At 38.6% G+C, this 24809-nt stretch overlaps 1 protein-coding gene across 1 annotated transcript in view; it reads left to right on the top strand.

Moving 5' to 3' along the window:
* TINAG (tubulointerstitial nephritis antigen) overlaps window positions 1-24809 on the top strand; it is a 48765-nt gene that overhangs the window by 11321 nt on the left and 12635 nt on the right. The window contains exons 5-8 of the mRNA XM_061354991.1: window positions 7400-7523; window positions 9702-9852; window positions 19509-19689; window positions 20162-20207. Coding sequence (XP_061210975.1) covers window positions 7400-7523; window positions 9702-9852; window positions 19509-19689; window positions 20162-20207 — 502 coding nt within the window. The remainder of the gene's footprint in view (window positions 1-7399; window positions 7524-9701; window positions 9853-19508; window positions 19690-20161; window positions 20208-24809) is intronic.

Here is a 24809-nt window from a genome sequence, read left to right as displayed (position 1 = left end):
ACCTAGTCTTGATGTAAAAATATTTTTCTCTGAAGCTTCCTGAAAAGCTCCAAATCTCCCTGATTCTGTCCCGTTCTCCAGTTTTCTAGAAGAACATAATCTCTTTAGTGTCCTTGTTCTGCCTGAGGAAATTCTCTATTATCTGCCATACTTTAATACTTCACAAAAATATAAAAAAAGAAAAAAAGAAAAAAGAAAAAAAGAAAGGTTTTATTCACTCATATCCAGCTCCATATCTATTGTCACTGCGTGATCTGACAAATTCATAGCATGGGTTTGGCTCATCAATGGCATCAACTTCTAGGTACTTTATAAGATAAGTATCTAACCAGATTTTCAGCAACTCTGTTTCATCTTTCAAGAGTAATTTTCTGTCACTGCTATTTGGTGAAGCATGTTAACACTTCTGCAAAGTCCTAAGTGATAAAAAAAGAGTGAGTTTTCATGACAGTGCTTCCATTAAGCTTCACCTGTAACTAGGTGACGATTCAGAAGAGAGTAAAAAGATATGAATGACGAAATTCAGAAATAATGACTTTTATATATTTTTCAGATATTCTCCAAACCTTAATGGCTTGACCTTTAACTGACTTTTCTGGGTACTAATTTACCTGCAGGCCAATGTACTAGTTACTTATTGTGGATAAATTGGCAGTAATTAAATATTCATGTATTCCCTGGGATTACTACTGCCTATCCCATTTTGCAAGTGAGAAAACTGCAAGTCATTTGCCCAAAGTCATGTACTTAGTTGATAAAAATGCTAAAATTAGTGTTCAGAAATTTTGAGCTTTGTCTTACACTGACCTGATTAAAACCTGGTAGGTTTGCTGATGTAGAAAGAGAACCATAGCTACTCATTCATTAAAAATAACTTTTTAAATTTTTCTTTAAATGAAAATAATTTCTTCAGCATGCTGCTGGTCTACTGTTCTACTATTTAGATAATAAGTAATAGTTTCTGGCTGTTCTGATTATTTTCTACTGTCTTTGGAGGATGCTTGAGAAAAGCTTTTTTGTGTAGAAGGGGCTGCTTACTCAATTGCATGGAAAAAAGAACTAAAGAATGTAAAGCCTTTCTGTGTTAACCACTTTACATCTGTGGCAGAGTCCTAGTTATCTGCAGTCCTGAAAGGTTTATTTGTAGAGTAGAAGCTTTTTCAACTACAAATACAGCTTCTTTAACATTACTTCAAATTAAATGGTTTGACAGAGCTACATTTCATCTTAGGGAAAACACAAACTTCTTGAAATTGTTTATAGAGCTTTCAAAGCTCTGCTATTAATAAAAGACTATACCTGCTCAGTAAGGGGATGCATATGTCTGGAAGGGTAGATTAAAATGATGTCACAATAGAATACCTAAAAGACAGTGATTTGGAACAAGAACTAAATCTGAACTGAGTGCCCTGTGCTGCAGAGTATGCCTAGACCTGAACATAGACAGACAGCTAAATACACCACTAAAACTGTTGTGACTCCTGACAGAACTGGAGCCCCCAATAGTTACATGAGAAGGCATTTTGAAAGTGTTTACTCACTACAGGGGATAGTGTAATCGTTCTCAAAGGTCTGTGTAGCACAAAAATACCTGCTATGCCTTTAAAACACATTGTGATACACGTTTGATGGTATTCTGCCAGTATGTGTTCAGGCAATGGTGGGGTCTGAACCCGTCAGCAGCAAGGTACTCACCTAAGTGCCATCTTATAAGAAAATGGAATACATAGTTTAGTAATAAGGCACCATTTTGTATGTAGTAAATGTATGTAAATAAAATGTGAAGGTGTACAAAGTACACCAGTTGTTCCACAGATATATGGCTTTCACAGTAAAAAAGCTCAGCAGTTGTAAACTGAAAGTCATGCATGCCCCTTTTGTTTTCGCAAAGCAAGTGATATCCAAAATTTTTTTCCTACTTAAAAAAATAAAAAAAATACAAAAATTGCTTTTTCTCAGAAAAACTGTATCCACATTTGCAAATTCAGTAATCATCTTCAGACTTTTTTTCTCTGAAGTACCATCTAAATTTTCTGAAGCCATAGATGAAATATGAGTGTTCTTTTACATTCACTTACCTTCCTGTTTTGGCCTAGCTTGACTGCAGACAATACATATGAAGGTTTAAAAATAGTTTGCCACTCATTCATTTTGCTGATTGCATTGTGCTACCTGATGCTGATTCATGGATCACACATTGCAAAATAATTGTCTAGACTAAATATTTGACACAGAGCAGCAGTGCTTCTCAATATTAGGATAGGAACTTCTCTCATAAAAAGCTAATGTTTCTGGCTACAGGTCAATCCTGCATTTCTAGATGACAAGGCTGAGGGTTAATGAGGATTTTGCCCTGGGATTTACAACATAAGGCTATTAAATGCATTGGCAGCAGTTTACATAAAGTGACACATTTTCTCAGACAGAAGGTCTATTTAGAATTTTATTTTCTCAACTTCCTCATTTGTAAAATTGTAAGCGGTCACTGCCCTCTTAAGTGTGCTAAACAACCTTTGCCAAATTTTACTTGTTTACTGGATGAAAATGAGCAGTTTTATCATGTAAAAGGAACACTATTTGTCTAGGATTTCACCCATATGATTTATCTAATCTTCAAAGTAAATCTTGCGTTTGTGCTTGCTCATTAATAATGAACATAAGAATTTAGCGAGATATTGTTGAAATTAGCCTTCTGTTGCCTTCTGTGTGCCACTTGAGGTTGCAAGTCCCATGCATCTCACAAGCTTTTGAAAACTCAGTCTTCTGAAAGTGGTTAATCAAAATATTGAGATTAATATTTTAGCAAGATTTAAAAGATAACTGTCTTTTTATGGTTGCAGGCAAAACTTTCAGAAGCACTTAAGTGACTTAACAGTTTGCAGTATACTTTAACTGTATTTAGAACTCACAGCCTGCATCTAACATAGTGAACCTAGAAGCACTTGAGTTTTACTGGGTCTAGGCATATCCACAGACTATTAATCTGTCTGTTGGGTCTGTATTTCATTTTAGTGTCTGATACACACACATCGCCACGTGAACAACCAGCTAATGCATCTGTAAATAGGATCACTAGTGGTGCCTCCAGGAAAAAGCGGCAGGTCACAGTAGTAAGGGACTGCCAGCCTGACTCAGTCTCAAGGGAGATGTGTTGGCTACCAGAGACCTGGATCAGGGATGGTGCAGAGAGGCTCTCACTTGTGCTCGGAGCAACGTAGAGATATTTCAGCTGCCCAAACCAATGAGCCAGCTTCATTTGGAGTGTGGCTCAGATGCCTCCATACAAACGCCTGTAGTATGGGGAGCAAACAGGAGGAATTAGAGATGTGTGCACATCTACAGGGATATAATAGGCATCACAGAAACATGGTGGGATGGCTCCTGGGACTGGAGTGTTGGAATGAAAGGTTACAGGCTCTTTAGAAAAGACAGGCCTGGCAGGCAGGGAGGGGGAGTTGCCCTTTATGTCAGTGATAGGCCGGAGAGTATGGAACTCCATTTGGGGAGAGGTGAGCAGTTAACAGAGAGCTTGTGGGTCAGGGTTAAATGGAGAACAGTGATGGGGGACATTGCTGTGGGGATCTGTTACAGACCACCTGATCCAGAGGACTCTGTAGATGAAGTTTTCTATAGACAGATAGGAACAGCCTCATGCTCACAGGCCCTTGCTCTCATGGGGGACTTCAACTACCCTGATATCTGTCGGAGGGACAGTACGGCCTGACACAAGCAATCCAGGAGGATCCTCGATTGTGTGGAAGACAATTTCCTTCTGCAAGTAATAGAGGAACCGAAAAGGAGAGGTGCCATGCTTGACCTCGTGCTCACAAACAGGGAAGGGCTTGTTGGAAATGTGACACTGTAGGGCAGCCTTGGATGCAGCGATCATGAGGTGGTCAAGTTTGAGATCCTCAGGAGAGTGAGAAGAGCAAGCAACAAGCTCACTGCCCTGGACTTCAAAAGAGCAGACTTTGGCCTCTTCAGGAACCTGCTTAGTAAGGTTCCATGGGATATAACCCTCGAGGGCAGGGGGGCCCAAGACGCTTGGCTGATATTCAAGGATCACCTGCTAAAAGCTCAGGAGTGTTGCATCCCCACTAGAAGGAAGTGCAGCAGGAGGGCCAGGAGACCTCTTTGAATGGATAAGGAGCTGCTGAGGAAACTTCGAGGGAAAAAAGAGGCTTATAAGAGGTGGAAGCAAGGACAAGCAACCTAGGAAGAATACAGGGATGTTGTCCAGGAAGCTAGGGACCAGTTAGAAAAGCTAAGTTAGAATTAAACTTGGCTAGGGATGTGAAAGATAACAGGAGGGGATTCTATAGGTACATTGCAAATAAAAGACAGATTAGGGACAACACAGGCCCTCTTTGGGAGCTATCAGGAGAACTAGCTACCCTGGATTTGGAGAAGGCTGAGGTTCTCAATGACTTCTTTGCCTCGGTCTTCACTGGCAAAGGCTCTGACCGTACCACCCAAGTCTTGGAAGGCAGACGCAGGGACTGTGAGAATGAAGACCTTGGGCCCACTGTAGGAAAGGAACTGGTTTGAGACCATCTTGAAAACACGAACATGCGCAAGTCCATGGGTCCTGATGAAATCCATCCGTGGGTCCTGAAGGAGCTGGCAAATGAAGTTACTAAGCCATTGTCCATCATATTTGAAAAATCATGGCAGTCAGGTGAAGTTCCCAATGACTGGAAAAAGGGAAATATAACCCCCATTTTCAAGAAGGGGAAAATGGATGACCCAGGGAATTACAGGCCAGTCAGTCTCACCTCTGTGCCTGGCAAAATCTTGGAGCAGGTTCTCCTGCGGAGCAGGTTCTCCTGCAAAGCATGTTAAGGCACATGAAAAACAACAAGGTGCTTGGTGACAGCCAGCATGGCTTCACTAAGGGGAAATCCTGCCTGACCAATTTGGTGGCCTTCTATGATAGGGCTACAGAACCGATGGACAGGGGTAGAGCAGATGATGTCTTCTACCTGGACTTGTGCAAAGTGTTCGATGCTGTCCCACACAACATCCTTGTCTCTAAATTGGAGAGACATCAATTTGATAGGTGGACCACTTAGTGGATAAAGAACTGGCTGGATGGCCTCAAGCAAAAAGTTGTGGTGAATGGCTCAGTGATCACTGTTGGGACCAGTCTTGTTCAACATTTTTGTCAGTGACATGGACAGTGGGATTGAGTGCACCCTCAGCAAGTTTGCAGATGACACCAAGCTGTGTGGTTTGGTTGATAGGCTGGAGGGAAGGAATGCCATCCAGAGGGACTTTGACACAGTTGTGAGGTGGGCTGATGCCAGTCTTATGGAGTTTAACCATGCCAAGTGCAAGGTCCTACACCTGGGTTGGAGCAATTCCAGGCACAGCTACAGGCTGGGCAAAGAACAGATTCAGAGCAGCCCTGCGGAGAAGGACTTGGGGGTGCTGGTTGATGAGAAAATGAACATGAGCCAGCTTCAGTGTGCTTGCAGCCCAGAAAGCTGACTGTATCCTGGGCTGCATCAAAATGAGTGTGAACAGCAGCTCAAAGGAGGTGATCCTGCCCCTCTACTCTGCTCTTGTGAGACATCACCTGGGGTATTGTGTGCAGTTCTGGTGTCCTCAACATAAAAAGCACATGGAACTGTTGGAACAAGTCCAGAGGAGTGCCACGAGGATGGTCAAGGGACTGGAGCACCTTCCGTATGAAGATCGGCTGAGAAAGATGGGGCTGTTCAGCGTGGAGAAGAGAAGACAATGTGGAGACCTCATAGCAGCCTTCCAGTATCTGAAGAGGGGCTATAAGAATGCTGGGGAGGGACTCTTCAGTAGGAGCTGTAGTGATAGGACAAGGGGTAACAGGTTAAAATTTAAACAGGGGAAGTTTAAATTGGATATAAGGAAGAAGTTCTTTAATGTAAGGATGGTGAGGCACTGGAGTGGGTTGCCCAAGGAAGCTGTGAATGCTCCATCCCTGGTGGTGTTCAAGACCAGGTTGGACAGAGCTTTGGGTGACACGGTTTAGTGTTAGGTGTCCCTGCCCATGACAGGGGGGTTGGAACTTGATGATCTTAAGATCCTTTCCAACCTTAACTATGTTATGATTCTGTGTTTTTATGATACAGAGCTGAGGTACAAGCTGCTTTTATCTTGAACCACTTCTCAGTCATGGGTTTCAATGAGAAACCCAGGTGTACAAGGTAGATGGCGGCAATGCTGTTTTCCAGCATACACAACTAAGTGTTCTGGATACAGCCAAAGTGGTAAAGTTTGGTTCCTCAGAGTGTCTTTAAATAGTTTGAAAGAACTGAGCTCAAGAGTTTAAATCATTTTAGGAACAGTTATGTAGTCTTATAAGTCACACAAGTAATTTAGAAAAATGATACAGCAAGGACAGAATTAGAAGACTAAGGAAATCAAAGTAAAATAAAGGAATTTGAACAGAATTGAAGCTATTGTGCTTCAGGATATGAGGCTGCTTTTAAGAAAGCATCAGGAAATGTTTTGCTTAGGAACACATTATTGTAGTTTGTATATTGTATTTTCCTCTAAAACAAATGTTGTTAACAATTGTTTGAAACAAACTAATGGACTAGATGAACTAATATTATCTTCCTGTGTGGCTATTCCTATTTCCCTGAACAGCAGAAGCAATCATTCCATAAAGTTCAACAGCAAAAAAACCCAACCAAACATGAGTGAATGGTTTTGGTATGTTGAGCGCAAAGCAGATTAATAGCAGTTGTACCAGATGGTTCTCGCATATGCAGATATGCAAAATTTGGAGGATATAAATCAAGGCTAAGAGATGAAGAATTGGCTGTTCAAATGGCTTTAGTAAACAGACCATGAATTTTCATCTACACAGCGCAGAAGGAAAATCACTGATTTTGGTTCTAGAATAAGTGCTAGAGATTGAAAAACCTCTGTGTAAAAGACAAATCAGTGATACATAATGATCAATGATACACTGATGACTCCCTCCCAGGGTGACTAAAATTTCCTACCTACAGCCATGTGTCAAGGAGAATAAGGTAACAGGTAACTAACTTCTCTGCTGTTCGTAGTAAAGGCTTTTCTTTCCAAAAATGCCATAATTAATTATATGGTCATAATTAACATGTTTCATAGGGAATTGTTGTTTGAGATAAAAATCAAAGAGAAACTAGAAGGATATTCAGGTTGACAGTCGTGGAGGTCAGCGTTCCAGCTCAGTTAGTGGAGTGCCAGAACCCTCCTACTCTCAGGTGGTCCACAGCTCTCAGCCACGGTGTAACCATCACACTGGTGCTGAGGAAGCCACAGATGCCAATGCTTTGGGTTTCCTCATTTTGAAATCTAAGAACTTTAAAAGTAAAATTAGAGTAAAATTTAAGATAAAATTAAGTATTGAAGCATATGCATTTTATTTTAGGGAAATTCACTTCCAGAAGAAAACTTTCCTGCATTTTTTGCCGCCACTTATGCATGGCCTGAGTGGATTCATGATCCTTTGGATCAACGAAACTGTGGCGCATCCTGGGCTTTTTCAACCGCAAGTAATATTATTTTTTTTTTCTCCTTTAAAAAATACCTTCAATGTTAGGTGTGTGGTGAAAACTTGTGGTGATTAGTAATGGAATAACTTCAGCTTGCTGTTCACTTTTTATCACCAAATAAGAACATTTAGATTTCTACAGCTTTCCCTTTAAGTGGTCCTGAAGTCATAAGAAGTCAATCTAAGCTGCAGAGCTTTGTTTGCTTTTCATAAGTTCATGTAACACAGGAAGGTGTTATGGTGACAGCAAGTATAAAATAAATTGACTAATGCACTTTTTTGTAATTGATAGAGTAACTTCTTAAAACCTGCACCCCTTGCTTGCACAATTGCATTCTTGACTTCAAAGATTAAAACAGGGGGGCTTTATTTTTGTCTTTAATGTATGTTTACATTTGAGCATTTACCATTGTCTAACCATTGCTATTCCAGCAAATTAAGTATAACCTTTTCAATAATTTTATGAGAAAAAAAACCCTGGAACTGCTTAAATATTTGTGGAAGTAACTGTTTTCAGATTTGGCAAGAAAGGAAATGTCAGTAAGGTAATTCAAACCGCATGTGCTGCAACCTCTGGGTTAGGAGAAATGAACACAAGTGTTTGTGTCACTTTCTCAAGAGAAGGTTAAGCAATCATTTATGTTCATTTTTCTTATGTTGCAGTAAATTTCAGTATATATTGGTACATATAAAGATAGAGAAGAAAAATTTTGCAATTGGTCTTTATGACTTAATCTGGCCAGTGGGTCCTCCTGGGTGTAGGTTTCTGCAACCACTTCATTAAATCACAGCAATAAGAGAAGGAAAGGAACATTTAGTTCAGTTAATCCCAGCTCCCTGGCAAAGACAGATTGAAGGCACTCTGTTACCAATATGTCTTGTTCAGTGTAGCTATAAAAGAGGAAACCAAGAAAGCTTCTAGCAGCTTTCTCTTTCCCAGAGGGAAAGACTTTCCAGATCTTCGGTCTAAATTTTCCCTTTCGTAGTTGAATCTTTTGATATTAATTCACATAGTTCTTTTCAACGCTAAATACTATGAGATGCCTTCCCATGTTGTTTAGGTGCCTCTAGCATTTTCAATCTGAACTTTCCATCCTTCTTGGTAAGATTAATTGTTGCTCAACAAATAGACAAGCACTACTGCATCATTTTTCTTATCATAAGTAATTCCTGTAAGTATTCCAGAGATCTTCAGTAAAAAGTTTTTACATTTATGAAAATAAATTCACCTTCATGTGACATCTCACAAAAGCAAAGAACACAGCTGCTATCAGCTGCCATCAGCAGATTGACTCTTCCGAAGTCATGTCCAAAGTTCACTGAAGTTAGTGCTGATTTCAATAGTGCTTTAGATTTCAAGGTGGGTGTTTTTTATTCTTTTCAGGTTGAAAAATAAAGGATAATAATAATAAAAATATAATTTAAGAACAGGTAATGACTGGGATTGGGGTCTAATAATTGTTTCATTGTCACTCATTAAAGAAAGGAGGAGTAGCTTAATTTCACACACAATTTAGCCTAGTCTGCCTTCAAATCAGTGCATAAATATATTCGTACTTAGAATTATGACTGTCTGGTTGAGTTCAGACATCTAAGGTGTCTGTCTCAGAAGAAAAAATTTGTGTGATTAAGGAGGGTACTCCAATGTATCCCACTTCTACACATTAGTATGAACAATTCCAAATATTCTTTCCACTAAAACCAATACATTCTTTCAGTCTTGAATTTTTTTCTTCATAGGACTGTTCATTTTTGCCTTTCTTCTTTTTCTCAACTAAAGGAGGGAAGGTAAAAAAAAAGAAGAGAGATTTGGATATTCATATGCAGAGAGGTGGGGGAGTATTTACATCTTCTGCTGTAGTCAAACAGAAATGAATATGCATTTATAAACATGCTAGAAACTACTAGACTAAATTACATAAATGCTTCATTTGGTGTTTACATATATGGGACTTTATGATAACCAGTAAATCTGTTGATTTACAGCAAAGTTGCTTATGATGGTTTGCAGTTTCACCATCCTCTCTCAAAAGTCTGTACAGATTAAATCTGTATCGTTTTGTAAAGGTATCTGCACAGATAAAAGATATTGAAGTTGTATTCCAGTCCCTATTTCACAATAACCAATGTGAAGCTGTAATTATTTGGTTTTGATAATGGAATATTTGTTTCAAAACAGGTGTTGCGGCAGATAGAATAGCAATTCATTCTGGTGGTCAGATCACAGACAACCTTTCCGTTCAGAATTTGATCTCTTGTGATACCAGGAATCAACATGGGTGTAATGGTGGAAGTATTGATGGTGCTTGGAGATATCTGAAAACACATGGGTAAATATTTAATCGACCTGTCTAGGTTATTTTAACTTGATCCAGTTGCTTAGGATACAGTGTTTCTTGTGTTACAATGATGATTTTGACCTTTCAAAAAGAAGCGGTCAGCTTTGCCCCAGTTAACCATATTACTTCATCAAGACTATCAGTTTCTCTCATTTATACCTTCTTTAAATCACTTTCATGTAGAACTACCAAGCATTCCTGAAGAAGTGAGTGAAGATTATTTTGAATGAGGGCTCTCAGTGAGAAAACCCTCCAACCATCCTGCTCCCTTTTAAGCCTTATTACATCTAGATGTTGTTATTAGCTGCAATACAACTGGGGAAAATGGTATCCTCTCTAAAGCAAGATAAACAAGAAAGCATTTTATGTCAAAGACAATACTGTAAGGGGATTCAAAGCTTCTATGGTTTTTGGGCTACAGGCTCTTCACATTAAACAACCTTGAGTAAGCGGGCAGTTGCATGAGACAACATTTTTAATATTCAAAAAGATCATTGTCTTTCTATAAAGCAAATAGTAATTATCCCATCCCAGGATTGTGACAGAATGCAACACTGTAGCAAAGAATATATCTAGACCCTTTTTCCTTCAGGTGGGACTAAGCAAAGTTAACAGTTCTCAAGCTCCACATGAAGAGCTAGAAGCTTTTTAAAATTACATATAATAGTTTTTAGAATGATTTAACTTGGTATGAAGTTTTGGAGGTCACCTAGTCCAACTTTCTGCTCAAAGCATGACTAACTCTGAAATTAGATCATGCTGCTCAGGCCATATCCTCTGTCATATTCTGAGTATCTCCAAGGATGGAGGTTGCACAGCCTTTCCTTCAGGATTATGCCTGTGGTCAAACAGACGTCAAACAGGCTTTTTTCATATATCTAATCAGCATATTCCTTAGTACAGCCTGTGATGGTACCTTTCAGCTTTTCACTGTGTATCTCCAAGAAGAGTCTTGCTCTGTCTCCTCTATAACCTCTTGTTATGTAGTGAAAGACAGTAATTAGATTCCCTTTTAGTTTTCACTTCTCTCGGCTGAACAAATCTAGCTGCCTCACCCTCTTTTTGCATATCATATGCTTCAGACCTCTAAGTGCCTTCCATTGGATATGCTCAGTTTGTCAGTGTCTTTACTGGGAATCCCATACAATATCGTTGATGTAACCACAAAAGTGACAATTTGAAGGGAATAATAACTTCCCACAATGTCTTGGCTATATTCTTGCTAAGACAAGCCAGTATTGATTGTCCGTGTTTGCTGAGAAGGCCCACTGCTAATCCATGTTCAACTTTCTGCTCATCAGGACCACAGGTCATTCTCTGTGAAACTGCCTTTTGCACAGGCAATGCCCTGTCAGTACTTCTGCATGGGCAACTCTGGCTCAGAAGCAGGATTTTTTTCTGCCTTACTTGAACTTCATGAGGTTTCTGTTAGCTCATTTCTCTAGCCTGTAATGTTGCTCTGAATGAAAGGACTTCATGCTAACCACTCCCCACCAATTTGGTGCCCTCCAAAAATTTACTGACGGTGCCTTACTGACTTATGTCCCACTGTCCAGATCTCTATTGAGATGCAAAGCAGTGTCGTTGCTGGCTGACTCATGAAGAATGTCACCAGCAAATAGACACCAGTTACTCTGATCTTTTGGCCTGTCAGCATGCCAGTTCAGTTCAGTTACTGACCTTGTAAACAGCTCATAGAATCATAGAATCATAGAAGAGTTAGGGTTGGAAAGGACTTTAAGGCCATCCAGTTCCAACCCTCCCTGCCATGGGCAGGGACACCTCACACTAAACCATGTCACCCAAAGCTCTGTCTCACCTGGCCTTGAGCACCACCAGGGATGGAGCATTCACAAATTCCTTGGGCAACCCATTCCAGTGCCTCACCACCCTTAAAGAATTTCTTCGTTATATCCAATCTAAACTTCCCCTGTTTAAGTTTGAACCGTTACCTCTTGCCCTGTCACTACAGTCCCTAATGAAGAGTCCCTCCCCAGCATCCCTATAGGCCCCCTTCAGATACTGGAAGGCTGCTATGAGGTCTCCACACAGCCTTCTCTTCTCCAGGCTGAACAGCCCCAACTTTCTCAGCCTATCTTCATATGGGAGGTGCTCCAGTCCCCTGATCATCCTCGTGGCCCTCCTCTGGACTTGTTCCAACAGTTCCATGTGCTTTTTATGTTGAGGACACCAGAACTGCACACAATACTCCAGGTGAGGTCTCACAAGTGCAGAGTGAAGGGGCAGGATCACCTCCTTTGACCTGCTGGTCATGCTTCTTTTGATGTAGCGCAGGATATGGCTGACTTTCTGGTATGCGAGGGTACACTGCCGGCATCTAGTCCAATAAACTAGAACACCATGAAAGAATACCATGCTGAAAACACTCATGAAGTCAAGGAAAATGATGTCCACTGCTTTTCTTATTCTCTGTAGAGGCAGTCATTTCGTCATGGCCAGGTCATCTCATCATCTCATCACGGGGAGGTATAACTTATCATGGTAAATCTGTGCTGTTCTCAGTCAACCTCTTGAATTTTATGTGCCTGGAAACGGCTCTCAGGAGAATATGCAACAACCAGATTTTATATACTGTGTTACATTCTGCTGTTTCTCAGCATAAATTATAGAAAATATTCTGTCTTTTTTGCTCACTACCGATATCTGTTTCCTCTCTCACTTTTATACACTTACCCTTACTCTGGCTTTGATATACCTGATACTGACAGAAGTATCTCAGGTCTGCTGTCTGTCAACTTTAAATTTTGGTTTGAAAACAAACAAAGAAACAAACCATGGAAAGATCAAAAGAATGTCAGGCATGATGCATCAGATGTCACATTTGACATGGCAGCCTGGAATCTAAATGAAGACCAAAACACTGCCATTCACAAGACACAGTATAAAAAGTGATCATTCTGATTTCTTCAAGTGTACCAAGATATTCCTGATCTGACAGAGATTTTGTATTGGTATGTGGAGAATTTACATAAAGTGTTCCTCTGTCTTTCTGTCTCAAGTTTTAAGTGTGAGACCCTTTAGTTGGACAGTTACTCTGGGCACTAATGGATTCTATCCAAAAACCCATCAACAAGTAATGGGGGTTTTACCTCATGGGCAGAGGCTTCATTCATAACAAATGAAAATTATAACTTCACATTTTAAGCAACACTTTTCTGTAAGTAGAAGAACAGGCTCCTTTAGTCAGTAACTCAAGTTCCTAAGAGAGTAAATACTCCTTCTCACTGGATTGTTTGTTTGATTACGATGTTGAGGACAGGAGCACAAGAAGAAGTGTAGGTAAGATAAGAGATACATTTTAATAAGTATTATCTCCACAACAGTTGGAGCAATCTAACTGTAGAGGAAAAGCCATAAAGAATGCAAGAATAGGAAAACTGCCTAGTCTTCTGTCCCCTCTGACTGTTATCTCTTCATGGGCATAACCACCATGAGCCCATAGTAGTAAGACTCTTCCTGTACTAGAAAGCTAAAATTCTTTTACCTGAAGTAGTGTGGGTAGTGACACTGCCTGTTCTGCAGAGGCAGGTTGAGTATACAAGGGTTAGCTTATTTCTATAAGGAAAATGTGACAGGCTGAGATTGTATCAGGCACCTGGTTATCAACCAAACTGTACTCACGCTTGTGATGGTGTAAATGAAGTAGTGAGAAGATTGCTCCATGGCTGACCTCAGAGCACCAGTGTGAAAGGGGTGTGCAGAGCAGGCTTTCTGACTCCTGTAAGGCTGGAAGCATACAGGCAGGACACCTGAGTTCACCAGAGTACATGTGGGAACTGTCTTTTCACCTCCCAAGTCCCCAGTACTTGCATTATTGCTCGGTCACCTTAGATGCCTTGTGGTATTCACTAGCTTCTTGCAGTTTGTTGGTGATCAGTGATGAGTGATTAAAGAATCTGCCAGGCAGTTGTGAGAACAACCACAGGTTTTTTGAGACTATCTAGATCTCCAATATATCTTCACAGTCTGAGACTATTTTCTTAGTCATTTATCCAGCTTTCTTGTCCCCATAGAATCAAATGTAACACGTACAACATCACTGAGCTCTCGCAGACCTTTGCTTGCTGCCCATTCTTGTCCCTGATCACTGATTCATCGTCAATGTACTACTACACATGAAAATATGTCTACTCAACTATTTTTATAAACAACATTCCTTAATCCTGATTTTCTTTCCTCAAGTTTAAATGATATTTCAAGTCCTCTTCCAAGAGTTCCAGACACAAATAAAGACCTTATGGAAAATATCTAAATATTTCTGAGGACAGATACAGGAAGCACACAACAATGGCTATGCTGTATCTGAGAAAGGGTCCATCTAGCTCAATATTTTGTCTTTGACAGTGGCCAAGAGTAAATAGTATAGACAACAACAAAAACAGAACAAACATTTTTGATTCACTGGACTGATAATTGAATCATTTTTGTAGCTGAAACTCTATAATCCATAACCATTTACTTTTGACAATGAAAAAAGATGTAAATTCATGATATAAAAGTCTGAAGCGTCTTTTGAACGAGCTCTGATAAATAGTGCTTACTTCCTTGCACTTTCAGGTGACTTTTATTTAGGAACCAATATATTGCAATCAATTTTTTTCATTATCTTCATTCTTTGCAATAGGGAGAAATTGCATTGATTTTCTTTGTGGGCTTGTAAATTTTCACAGCAGGTGTTCAATACTGCTTTAAATCTTCTGTTTTCCCAATTTCTGAAGTATGCTTATCTCATGATTTTGATAAATTTTGAGGAAAATCAAGTGCTGACTTAGACTATCCTCACTGAAGTCAATGAAAGACCTTCATAAAGCTCAGTGAGGTTAGGCCAGTGTTAGGACCTGAGTTGTTAGAATCACTGAGCACCCAATTAATAGTGAAATCTCTTCAGGTGGAGCAGAATCACTGTCAAACTCTCTCTCTTTCTCCATCGATTAAAGAATAAATCCGTATTCTATTTCTATTTATTATTAATTTTAAAGATTTCAGTTGCAAGACACAATTTAGGAGAAATCTGTGTGCTTTGAAAACACCTATTTTATCTAATAAGGGAAATTAAAAGATTATAGACTTCAATAATGAGGAAGAAGCATTTTGTTTTCAGATAGCAAAAGGTTACACACATTTGAACAAAAATACTGCTTCTAATCAGGGCTTGATCTGATTTGTACCTTGGGCTCTTAGCAATTTCCAGGTATGATAAGGATGTTATTGCTATTAGTTTTGGACAACTTGCTAATAACATAATCTAATATTTGAGATTATATTCTCAATATAATCTCATGAATCACAATTCAAATGTGATAAAATTCAACACAATTCAAATATGACAAAACCACAAAAACTTTCATTAGATTGAACATATAAAAATGACTTCAGATAAATTCTGTCAAGAATGTACGAACACACTGCAGACTTTTGCTCCTTCTTTCTGAATGCTGCTTGCTCCTGGTAGTATTTTTCTATATGTGTATGTATATGTGCATATAAATGCATTCTTATTTATTTCTCTTATTTTATTTTTCCTCTATGACTCTTCTGGCAAGGTCTTCCTGAAATACATTTAATGTTTACTGTTATGATGCTTCAGCATGTACAAATTCATGTTTCAGTAAAGAGCTGTTGAATTCTGTTAATCATGACTGCAGAATATGGTTAGTGAAAGGATTCAAAAGTGCCTGTTAGTCCAGAATGAATCATCATGTTTGGATTACCACATAGCTCCAGTGTGCCAGTGTGTTACTCGGTGCTTCACTTCTATTGCCATAGAAGTAAGACCCATCCACGCAGAACCTGTGATAAATCCAGAGGGACAATCCAACTGAAAGGAGGGGAAAAAAAAACCCTACTCCAGGAATGAATTTTTACTTTGTTGTCTCTCTCTGAGATGTTTCTAAGTACACCTGGGGAATAGTGTCACGCCATTTCTTACACAGGGTTCCAATCACCTGCTCCTGCCCTGCCCATACCAGATCGAGCTCTGAGTAGGGTATCTGTTCACCTTAGTTGCCTTAAAGGCCTGATTACACTCATCAGCAGTATATTCCTTTTGGAAGTTGGTGATCAGTGGTGACTAGAATGATTATGTATGTAGAGATAGATACATTTTATAGATACATTTATTAGAGATAGAAAAATTTTATATTTCCAAATATGATATGTCTACATATACAAAACAAAGGTTTTTTATCTAATAGAAGCAAAACATAAGAAATTTTTAAATTGTTAATAACAGCTCATGTATATTTGGCCTAAATACTTACCATTCCCCATTGGAAATATGGGAATCCAGAATAACTTTAGATATTCAGAAGGGACTAAAAGAGGTTGCCAGTGAGTACCTAAGTAATGACACCCTAACAATCTAAGAACTTTGGATGGAAAATCCCTTTTCAAGCAGGCAGAATTAGTGCTTTTTTGAGCTTCTGTGTGTGTTGGTCTAGTTCAGGCAGAAAGAATTTGGTAAGCAAAAAAGCATTCTCTTCGGGTCAATTTTTATACCACCAAATGTTAATGGAAAAATGCCATGACTTAGTCAAAGTAGCTGAAGCATATATGTGCTCATCTTGTAAAATTCCTGGCAACTAAGTATACACAGGCAAGCACAAATGAAAAAAAACTAGAGCATTAAATGAAATACAGTTTTTATTTCTTCAGGTTCAGAAAGTTCAGCACAATTGGTGAGCTACTTAAGCGCATCTCCTTTTAATAAGACTGCCTATTTTAAAATATTCTGCTTCAATGAACTATTTAATCAGATTTTTTGAAAGGAACCCTCTCATAAGCCTCCACGGCATTATATAGAAATGAGTATGTTGTTTTGGAAACATCTAGCAGTGCAAAGTAGAAAACTAGAAGGTTGCAATACCTCATAACAAGGATAAAATAATAAGTGGAAGATTTAGTGCACCTTTGAGATTGTTAGTAGGTGCATTTTAAATACACACTTTTTTCTTCATTTTAGTGAAGTAAAAAGGATGTTCAGCTAAGCCAAGCAGTCAAAATGGCTGAACAATTCATAATAAGTTACTTGAAACAAACTCACTGTATGAAGCAGCAATTCATTTGAAGTATTCCCAAGGTAAAGAATTAAAACACTTCCTTACCTTTCCTTGAAACAACCTCATTTTTATGGCTCTTCTCCACTGAACGCAATGAGGCTCCTAACCTGTGCTTCAAAGCTCATTCGATTTTAGCACTTTGGAGATTTTTAAATCCAAAATTAGCGCAGTCACAGGTGAGTTATCACAACTCCTCCATAATCCCTCATCTGTCAAAATCAGTTAAATGTCTTTAAGTCTTTGAAGCCTGCAACTAGAAATATAATCATAGAATTATGGAATAGTTAGGGTTGGAAAGAACCTTAAGATCATCAAGTTCCAGCCATGGGCAGGGTCACTTCCCACTAAACTGTGTCACCCAAACCTCTGTCCAACTTGGCCTTGAACACCACCAGGGATGGAGCATTCACAACTTCCTTGGGCAACTGTCCTGGGTTAGCAGTAGCAGTCATTTTTCTCTTTCTTGGTAGCTGCTGCAGGGCTGTGTTTTGACTTTCATCTGGGAACAGAGCTGAAAAACAATGATGTTTTGGTTTGGCCAAGGACTTTGTGGGCCTCATGCTCTGCCAGGGAGGAGGGGAAGCCGGGAGGAAGCAGAGACAGGACAGCTGATCCAAACTGACCAAAGAGGTATTCCATACCACAGCACGTCATGCCCAGGAGGTAACTGGGAGTTAGCCGGAAGGGCAGGTGGACTGCAGGGTTGGAGGAGGTATCGGTCGGTGCTTGATAGGGCTGGGGGGGCAATTTATCAGTCGCCTGGTGATGGTGTGTTGTATTCTCTTCCCTTGTTATTTCCTTTATCATTACTATTATTGATGGCAGCAGTAGTGATTTGGGTTTTACCTTAGTTACTAAACTGTTCTTATCTCAACCCGTGGGAGTTGCATTCTTTTTGATTCTCCTCTCCATCCCTCCGAGAGCAGGGGGAGGGCAAGAAGGGGGGGGGGAGTGAGTTAACAAGCTGTTTGGTTGGGTTAAACCACGACAGCAACCCATTCCAGTGCCTCACCATCCTAACAGTAAAGAACTTCTTCCTTATATCCAATCTAAACTTCCCCTGTTTAAGATTTAACCTGCTACCCCTTGTCCTGTCACTACCGTTCCTAAGGAAGAGTCCCTCCCCAGCACCCCTATAGGCCCCCTTCAGATACTGGAAGTCTGCTACAAGGTCCCCAAGCAGCCTTCACTTCTCCAGGCTGAACAGCCCCAGCTTTCTCAGCCTGTCTTCATACAGGAGGTGCTTCAGTCCCCTGATCATCCTCGTGGCCCTCCTCTGGACTTGTTCCAACAGTTCCATGTCGTTTTTATGTTGAGGACACCAGAACTGCCCACAATACTCCAAGTGAGGTCTCATGAATGTGTTGGACAGGTAAAATCTTCTTTGTTATTGGAAGATTTTTTTTCTGTTTCTTAAAAAAAAAATAATAAAAAAATATAATACATAGAGTCACAGAATAGTTAGGGTTGTAAAGCACCTTAAGATCATCTAGTTCCATCTCCTCAAAGCCTTATAAAACCTGGCCTTGAACATTTCCAGGGATAGGAGAGCCACATCTTCTCTGGGCAACCTGTGCCACTGTCTCACCACCTTCATAATGAAGAATTTCTTTCTAAAATCTGATCTAAATCAATCCCCTTTCAGTTTAAAGCCATTACCTCTTGTTCTATCCTTATACGCCCTTGTGAAAAGTCTGTTTTCAGCTTTCTTGCAGGCCTCTTTAGGTACTGAAAGGCTGATATAAGATCTCCCATGAGCTTTCTCTTCTCCAGGCTGAAGAACCCCCACTCAGCCTGTTTTCATAGGAGACATGTATTTGCTATTACACATTTCCCCCATTATTCTTTTCATAAATGGATTTTTGTGCTTTGAAATCTTTGATAGAATGAACTGCCCCGTGATTACTTGAATTAACATTTTTAAATTAACCTTTGTAGAAGATGGAATTTAATTTAAAAATGTTAAAAATTACTTATATTTTCTTTATATAAACTCTAAAACTTTGAAATTGAAAGTTTTAATGCAAATTTATAATAAGTGGTAGGAAAAATTAAATTGCTCTATGTGTGAGCAAAAACTCTAAGCATTCAGAAAACATTTTGAGAAACATATTTTTCTAAGAAATAGCTAGCATATTTTTAGGAGGTGTAGATGCCCCTGTGATATCATGGCACAATCTGTCATTTGTTTTCATTGAGAGGCTCATTGCTGTCAGTAATCAGGAACTGACACAAGGAGCCCTGTGGCCTGAGCCCTGTGGGATAGTCTCCAGGCTTTGTGCACACTGAACTTCACATGTTTATAAGTCACAAAGTTTGTCTCTGTTTGTTCTTTGGTCCACATTTGCTTCCAAACATAAATCTGTTTTTCCGTTAAGGAACAGTCTGAATGTTAGTACAAAATAACCAAGCTGTAAAATTGTAGTAAGTCCCACCTGTCTGATACCTACACAGTCTCACCCGTCTTATCATATATTTTGTCAGTGTTCCAACTTGAAATAAAACTATAAAAATGTTTAAGGAAGTTTCTTACCAACTTTTTTTTTTTTTTTTTAAATGTCTGGACAGGGTGGTGTCCTATGCTTGTTATCCATCATTTTGGAAGAGTCCCCTGGAGCCATCAGGTGAAAATCACTGTTATGTGTCCAGCGAATATGGAAAAAACCATACAAATGGGCCATGTCCAAATGCTTTGGTAGAATCCAATCGGTTATACCGGTGTGCCGCCCACTACAGGGTCTCCTCAAAAGTAAGTTCATGCTGTTCACCCATTGTCTCACTCAGTTTTCTCCTCTGGGGCTTGAAAATTATTTGGCATATGGAAATATGTTTGCTTCACTTAAAGACTGGAGCTGTGACATTTTTTCCTGTGCATTACTCTTGTATTTTCAAAAGAGTTAAAATTCTTTATAGCTTATCAGCTTTACATCATCTTAAAGCTTCTGCTTGTGGTACTTATTAGTATTAGAATTAGTATTAGTATTAGAAAAGAATGTATGCAGTCATAACTGCATTAGTGCTTCTTAAACATGCTTCTGAAAGTTTTGTCCATTTGACAAACTAAATATTGTCTAGCAGAAATACAAGTACAATCATACATTCATATCATCCATCCATACATGTTATGTACATAATGGTAAATTAGTATGAGTTATAATTTTATGTAATAGAATGTGTTATCTTCCCTTGCCCTCTCTGCTGTTGCTCTTACCTTCCTTCAGGAAACTGATATAATGAAAGAAATCATGGACAAAGGACCAGTGCAAGGTATGGTAAGTTTGGAAGATGATAATATTATTATTGAAATAATTGAAGTGTGCAATGTCTTTGTATCAAAATATTAGAAAACACAAATTACATTTCACAATGAATAGGACAGACATATACCCTGTAGGTCATCCAGGGGCATTTGGTGGGCAAATAGTGACCCTAAAGTTGGATATACTGCACATAAACTATGATGAGTAAAATGGTCTTGAGCTGGATTTGTTGAAAATCTGTGCAAAATCTGTGTGCTGGAAATGTGCCTTTTTTCCATGACAGTTTCTTGCTTATTGATGAAATAGTAATTTGGGGATGTGCAGGAGGAGGTAAATGTTAGCAAAGCTCTCCTCTTTAGGGCTGATATTGATTCCTCGCTGTCTGAGGCTAACCCACCAAGCCTGTTCTTGTCTGAAGGCAATGCTGCAGTATATGAACCCTCCAACAAATCATTAAGTTCTGGAATACTTCCAGAATTCCCCCTTTCAAAACCCAAATATTCTTAGTTGTAGAGGTCTTCTAGTTTTGAAATGTTGTGCTAAACCCTGCAATGGAGATCGCTGACCTCTTAGAGAAATAAAGAGACTTCAGCAGAGAATAAGGAACTGCAGAAATGTTGTTTAGCCTGAACACTGTCTGTTTGGATTCACAGATGGTGCTGGCAGCACCTGAAAATGCAGGTTCCTACTCAACCCTCAGGTCACTGTAACTGGAGAGGCTGAGAGTTGTGGAGTTTGGGGTGATGAGGAAACGTCATAGTGCAGGATGCCCACCCCTCTTGAAGTAAAAACAAAGCCTTTTACTTCAGGTGACTTATGTGTTTCTGTTGCCCTCAATTATATGGCAAATTATCATGACCTCCAACTTATCAGCAAAATGGTCTTGATTCTTAGATTTAATTCATTTCAGTATATCATGCAGTGTAAATTACTTATTAAAGCTCTTTATGTGGGCAGTTGCAATTAATCTGAAGCTCAAACTTAACAAGATCAAAATCATCAGTCCTTTTTGTTCTAGTCAATTTTGTTTGCTCAAGGAAAATATTCTTTCCCATGCTGCATTTGATCTAGAAGTGAATGCAGTAATTTCTGATGGCTTTAAGAAAATGAAAAGATTAGTATCCTCAAGGAAAAAATTTGGGGCTTCTCTCTAATATTGCATTCATAGTCCATGTATATACAGTTTGCTGAATTAATCTGTCAGTACTAAATCTTCCACATAAAATAATTTACGTTCAGCCATTTGTTAGGTTTTAACCACACAATAATTCATACATTTTTTTTAAAATGTCAGTGCTTTTCCAGAGAAAATGTCTATGTCAGGTTAAGGTAATGCTGTTTGTAGAAAATCTGAAGAAGAGTTTATGACCGAGATTGTGTATGACTGAATAAAATCACATTCTATTTTTTCTTTTTGTTATAATGAGATTTTTAAGAGTCTGAATTATGACTCAGTAATACATCACTGATTCTCTCTTCTATCTTCCTGTACTACAAATGCAATTAGTGCATACTTCTAATTTTCAAATCATATCATACTTTTTTTCCCCCCAAAACATTCTGCAAATGGTCTTCTACTGAAAGAGATTTTTCCATTATTTATTCACTTCTCATTCCTCAAGAAGTTACAAAGTGCTTATAGCCAGTCTTATCTAATATACTAAGTAATGTTTAATAGCTGGAAAATATTCAAGATCCTTTCAAGATCATCATGTAGAAAGTTATCCTGTTTGATCATGAATGTACATGGATTTGGGGCATATTGAATGTTAAGGAAAATGCATATTTTTTAACAATTGTGAAACAGTATGTGTAGGAATGTAGCTGAAAATTTTCTGCTACGCAGCTTTCAAATTTGAATGACAATTTGTCTCTGACATACCTCATTGTTTTAATGGGTCAGGAACCGAGCCATTAGCACTTTTAGATGCAAATAATGAAACATTAGTTTTTTAAAAAAATCTGATTTCAAATAAACACAGTGAGGTTTCATCAATGCTTTAAAAGCATTTAAATGAACAATCTAATGTTGCCCATTTGTCTTTGTTTTTAAATGGACTTTAGATAATGTTCTGATAGTTATAATGCTGATGAAGGAAAGCAATCCTTCCTGTCACAGTACAGTCTCAATCAAAAGAAAAATCAACACATTCTTGGTAATACATCAAAGTTTTGACCCTGCAAAGGTTATAATTACAGCTATTATGATATTGGAAAGAAAAAGGTGTATTAATTTGCTAACAAAAGAAAAAATCCGGAGAAAACATGAGGCTACATTAATGTACAGTGTTATACTCTAGTTCTTTTTGTAGCAAGCGCTTTTAGTTCTTTATATGTTCATACGTCTATGAGACACAAATTCTTATTTAAGAATGTCATAATCTGCTTCTTTTATATGTATAGATCTGACAGCTCAGCGTGACTGTAGTAGCTGATGCATGTGTTACTGTCAATCTTAGGAAAATCACTACCTCTACCAGTTCATTAATAATCCATTCATTTCAGAAAATACAAAGTCTCTTCTACATGGGAGGGAACAAAGTTGGCTCGTGGACTGTGATCATCTCATCCTGTCTAAGTCACAATCCATATCAGGACAGAGTCACAAAATAAAATATTTCAGTGCTTGATTTTGAATTCTCATCTCTCTGTCTACCTTACACTTCACATACCTAACTCACTTTATTCCAAAGACTGTACCATTATTTAGCTCCTGATTGCAGGAATATATATACACATAGATAAATAAATAGATATGCAAATACACAGGTATATATATTTACATATATAGAGATATATTCACAAACACGCACAAAATAGAGATATGTAATCGTGGATAAAATTCCCTCACATAGACTAAAGTTATTCTGGAAATACACTTCAAATTTTCTATTTCATTTTAGTGGAAATATTTTAGCTATGTTTCTTCATAGAGCCAAGTACATGTTTTTGACTTAGAGTTCCTGATAAAGAATAAATTGTTTTCTGAAACTGAATATATGGAACTTGATTTCAAATAACAATGTGATTTAGAAATGAAACTACCTTATCCTGTCTCATCAGCCTGATGATAGATGTGATCTTCTAACCTCAGACCTACTGCGGCAGAAGTGAATTCTGCAGTCCTTCCACTCACCCCTATTTCTTTGCCTCCCTTTGGCCAAGATATCAAAACAAAATCCAGGGAAGCCTCTACAATATTTTTTTTAAAGACTGATCACCTGCGCTTCTCCTCTGACATCCTCACCTGGACTAAGGCCAGTGGGAGTCTTTTTTTCCCTTTCTGTTCCTTTGTACTGTTCTAAAGCTCTCCCTCCACAAGCTTCTCTGAATCTCAGAAACCTCAACAGCTGGAATTTTACATAGCAGTACAGGGACATCAGCAGGAGTTAAACTCCTATCTCTATACAGTGGTGAGCCTAGGGGGTGGGAGGAAATAAACCTTTGCAGAGAGCTCTAACAGAGTCCTGAGCTTGCAGCTAGAAACCAAGAATAAAGTCTGCGTTATTTTCCAGTCTGTTGCTGTCAATATGTGTGAGCCCTGGTTCTGCAGACAACTTGGCAGAATTTGTAACATTATTCATTAAAAGCATGTAACTTTTTTTTCTGATTTAAAAGATATATCTCTCCCCCAGACCTGCCACGTAGGTAACATCATGGCTGCTTATTCTGCATGCATTGTTGTTGGCATACATTTTTTATGAGAGACCTCATTAGCAAAGTATATTTTTAGCCAGGTTTCCTGGGCATATGGGCCCACTTGACTATTTATTTAGCTGTTTTCTTTCATCCCCTAAAATATGTGAATGTTTTCTGTATTCAGCCAAGTATGACAGAGGCCAAGAGGTTATAAAGATAGTTAATTTCTTTTGACTTTATGCAGGTAGGAAAAAAGAAATTTGAAGGTATGCCAGACAGAAAAAACTGCAGCATGAGCTCACCTTAATGGATACCACAGATCTATACCAGGCACATATGGTATAAATGGTCCAACCACATAAAAATGGTCAGTACAATACAAATTGTACTTTATGGGACTCTAAAGGTGCAAGACTTGAAGAAATTGGATTTTACTAATTCTTATGTTCCAAGCTCTGTGGCAGTCTAAGACTGTTAAAGTCATAAGCTAAAATTAAGTTGAAGTTAAGCTCTTATGTAATGCTTCTGATTCACTGGAATCTAAAGGTAATGTAAACCTGGAAATATTTTCATTTCTCTGGATCTGTAGCCCAGATATAACAAAGCAAATGATACTAAGGTGGAAGACCAAATGTGGAAAATAAACCAAACAATTTTTTCTTAAAAGAGAAGTGAAAGATATTCCTAGAAAATAATGAATAAAATTCAAATTGCAATCTTTATTCTTTGGCATAAAATGTCAAGTCTATCAGCTCTTCAGTCTTACATTTTTATGGATACAGAGGAGGTTTATTCTCACACTTTTAGCTGAAAGGCATAATGAACATATGTACAATTTAGTTTTCCATAAGGAGATTGCTGTGTACTTAATGCGCTGTATTTGAGTTTCATAAAAAGGCATACAGATTACTCCACTGTATTTCACAGGGTGTGCATTGTCTGTTAAATACTTCTGAATATGCAGGTGCCT

Source organism: Neopsephotus bourkii, unplaced genomic scaffold (genome assembly GCF_033783945.1).
Source record: "Neopsephotus bourkii isolate Nb327-2 ecotype Australia unplaced genomic scaffold, CSIRO-AGI_Nbou_v1 NB_756, whole genome shotgun sequence".
In the NCBI taxonomy this organism is placed as follows: Eukaryota; Metazoa; Chordata; class Aves; order Psittaciformes; family Psittacidae; genus Neopsephotus; species Neopsephotus bourkii.
Note: the sequence above shows the minus strand (reverse complement) of the source record. Positions and strands in the feature narration are given on the sequence as shown.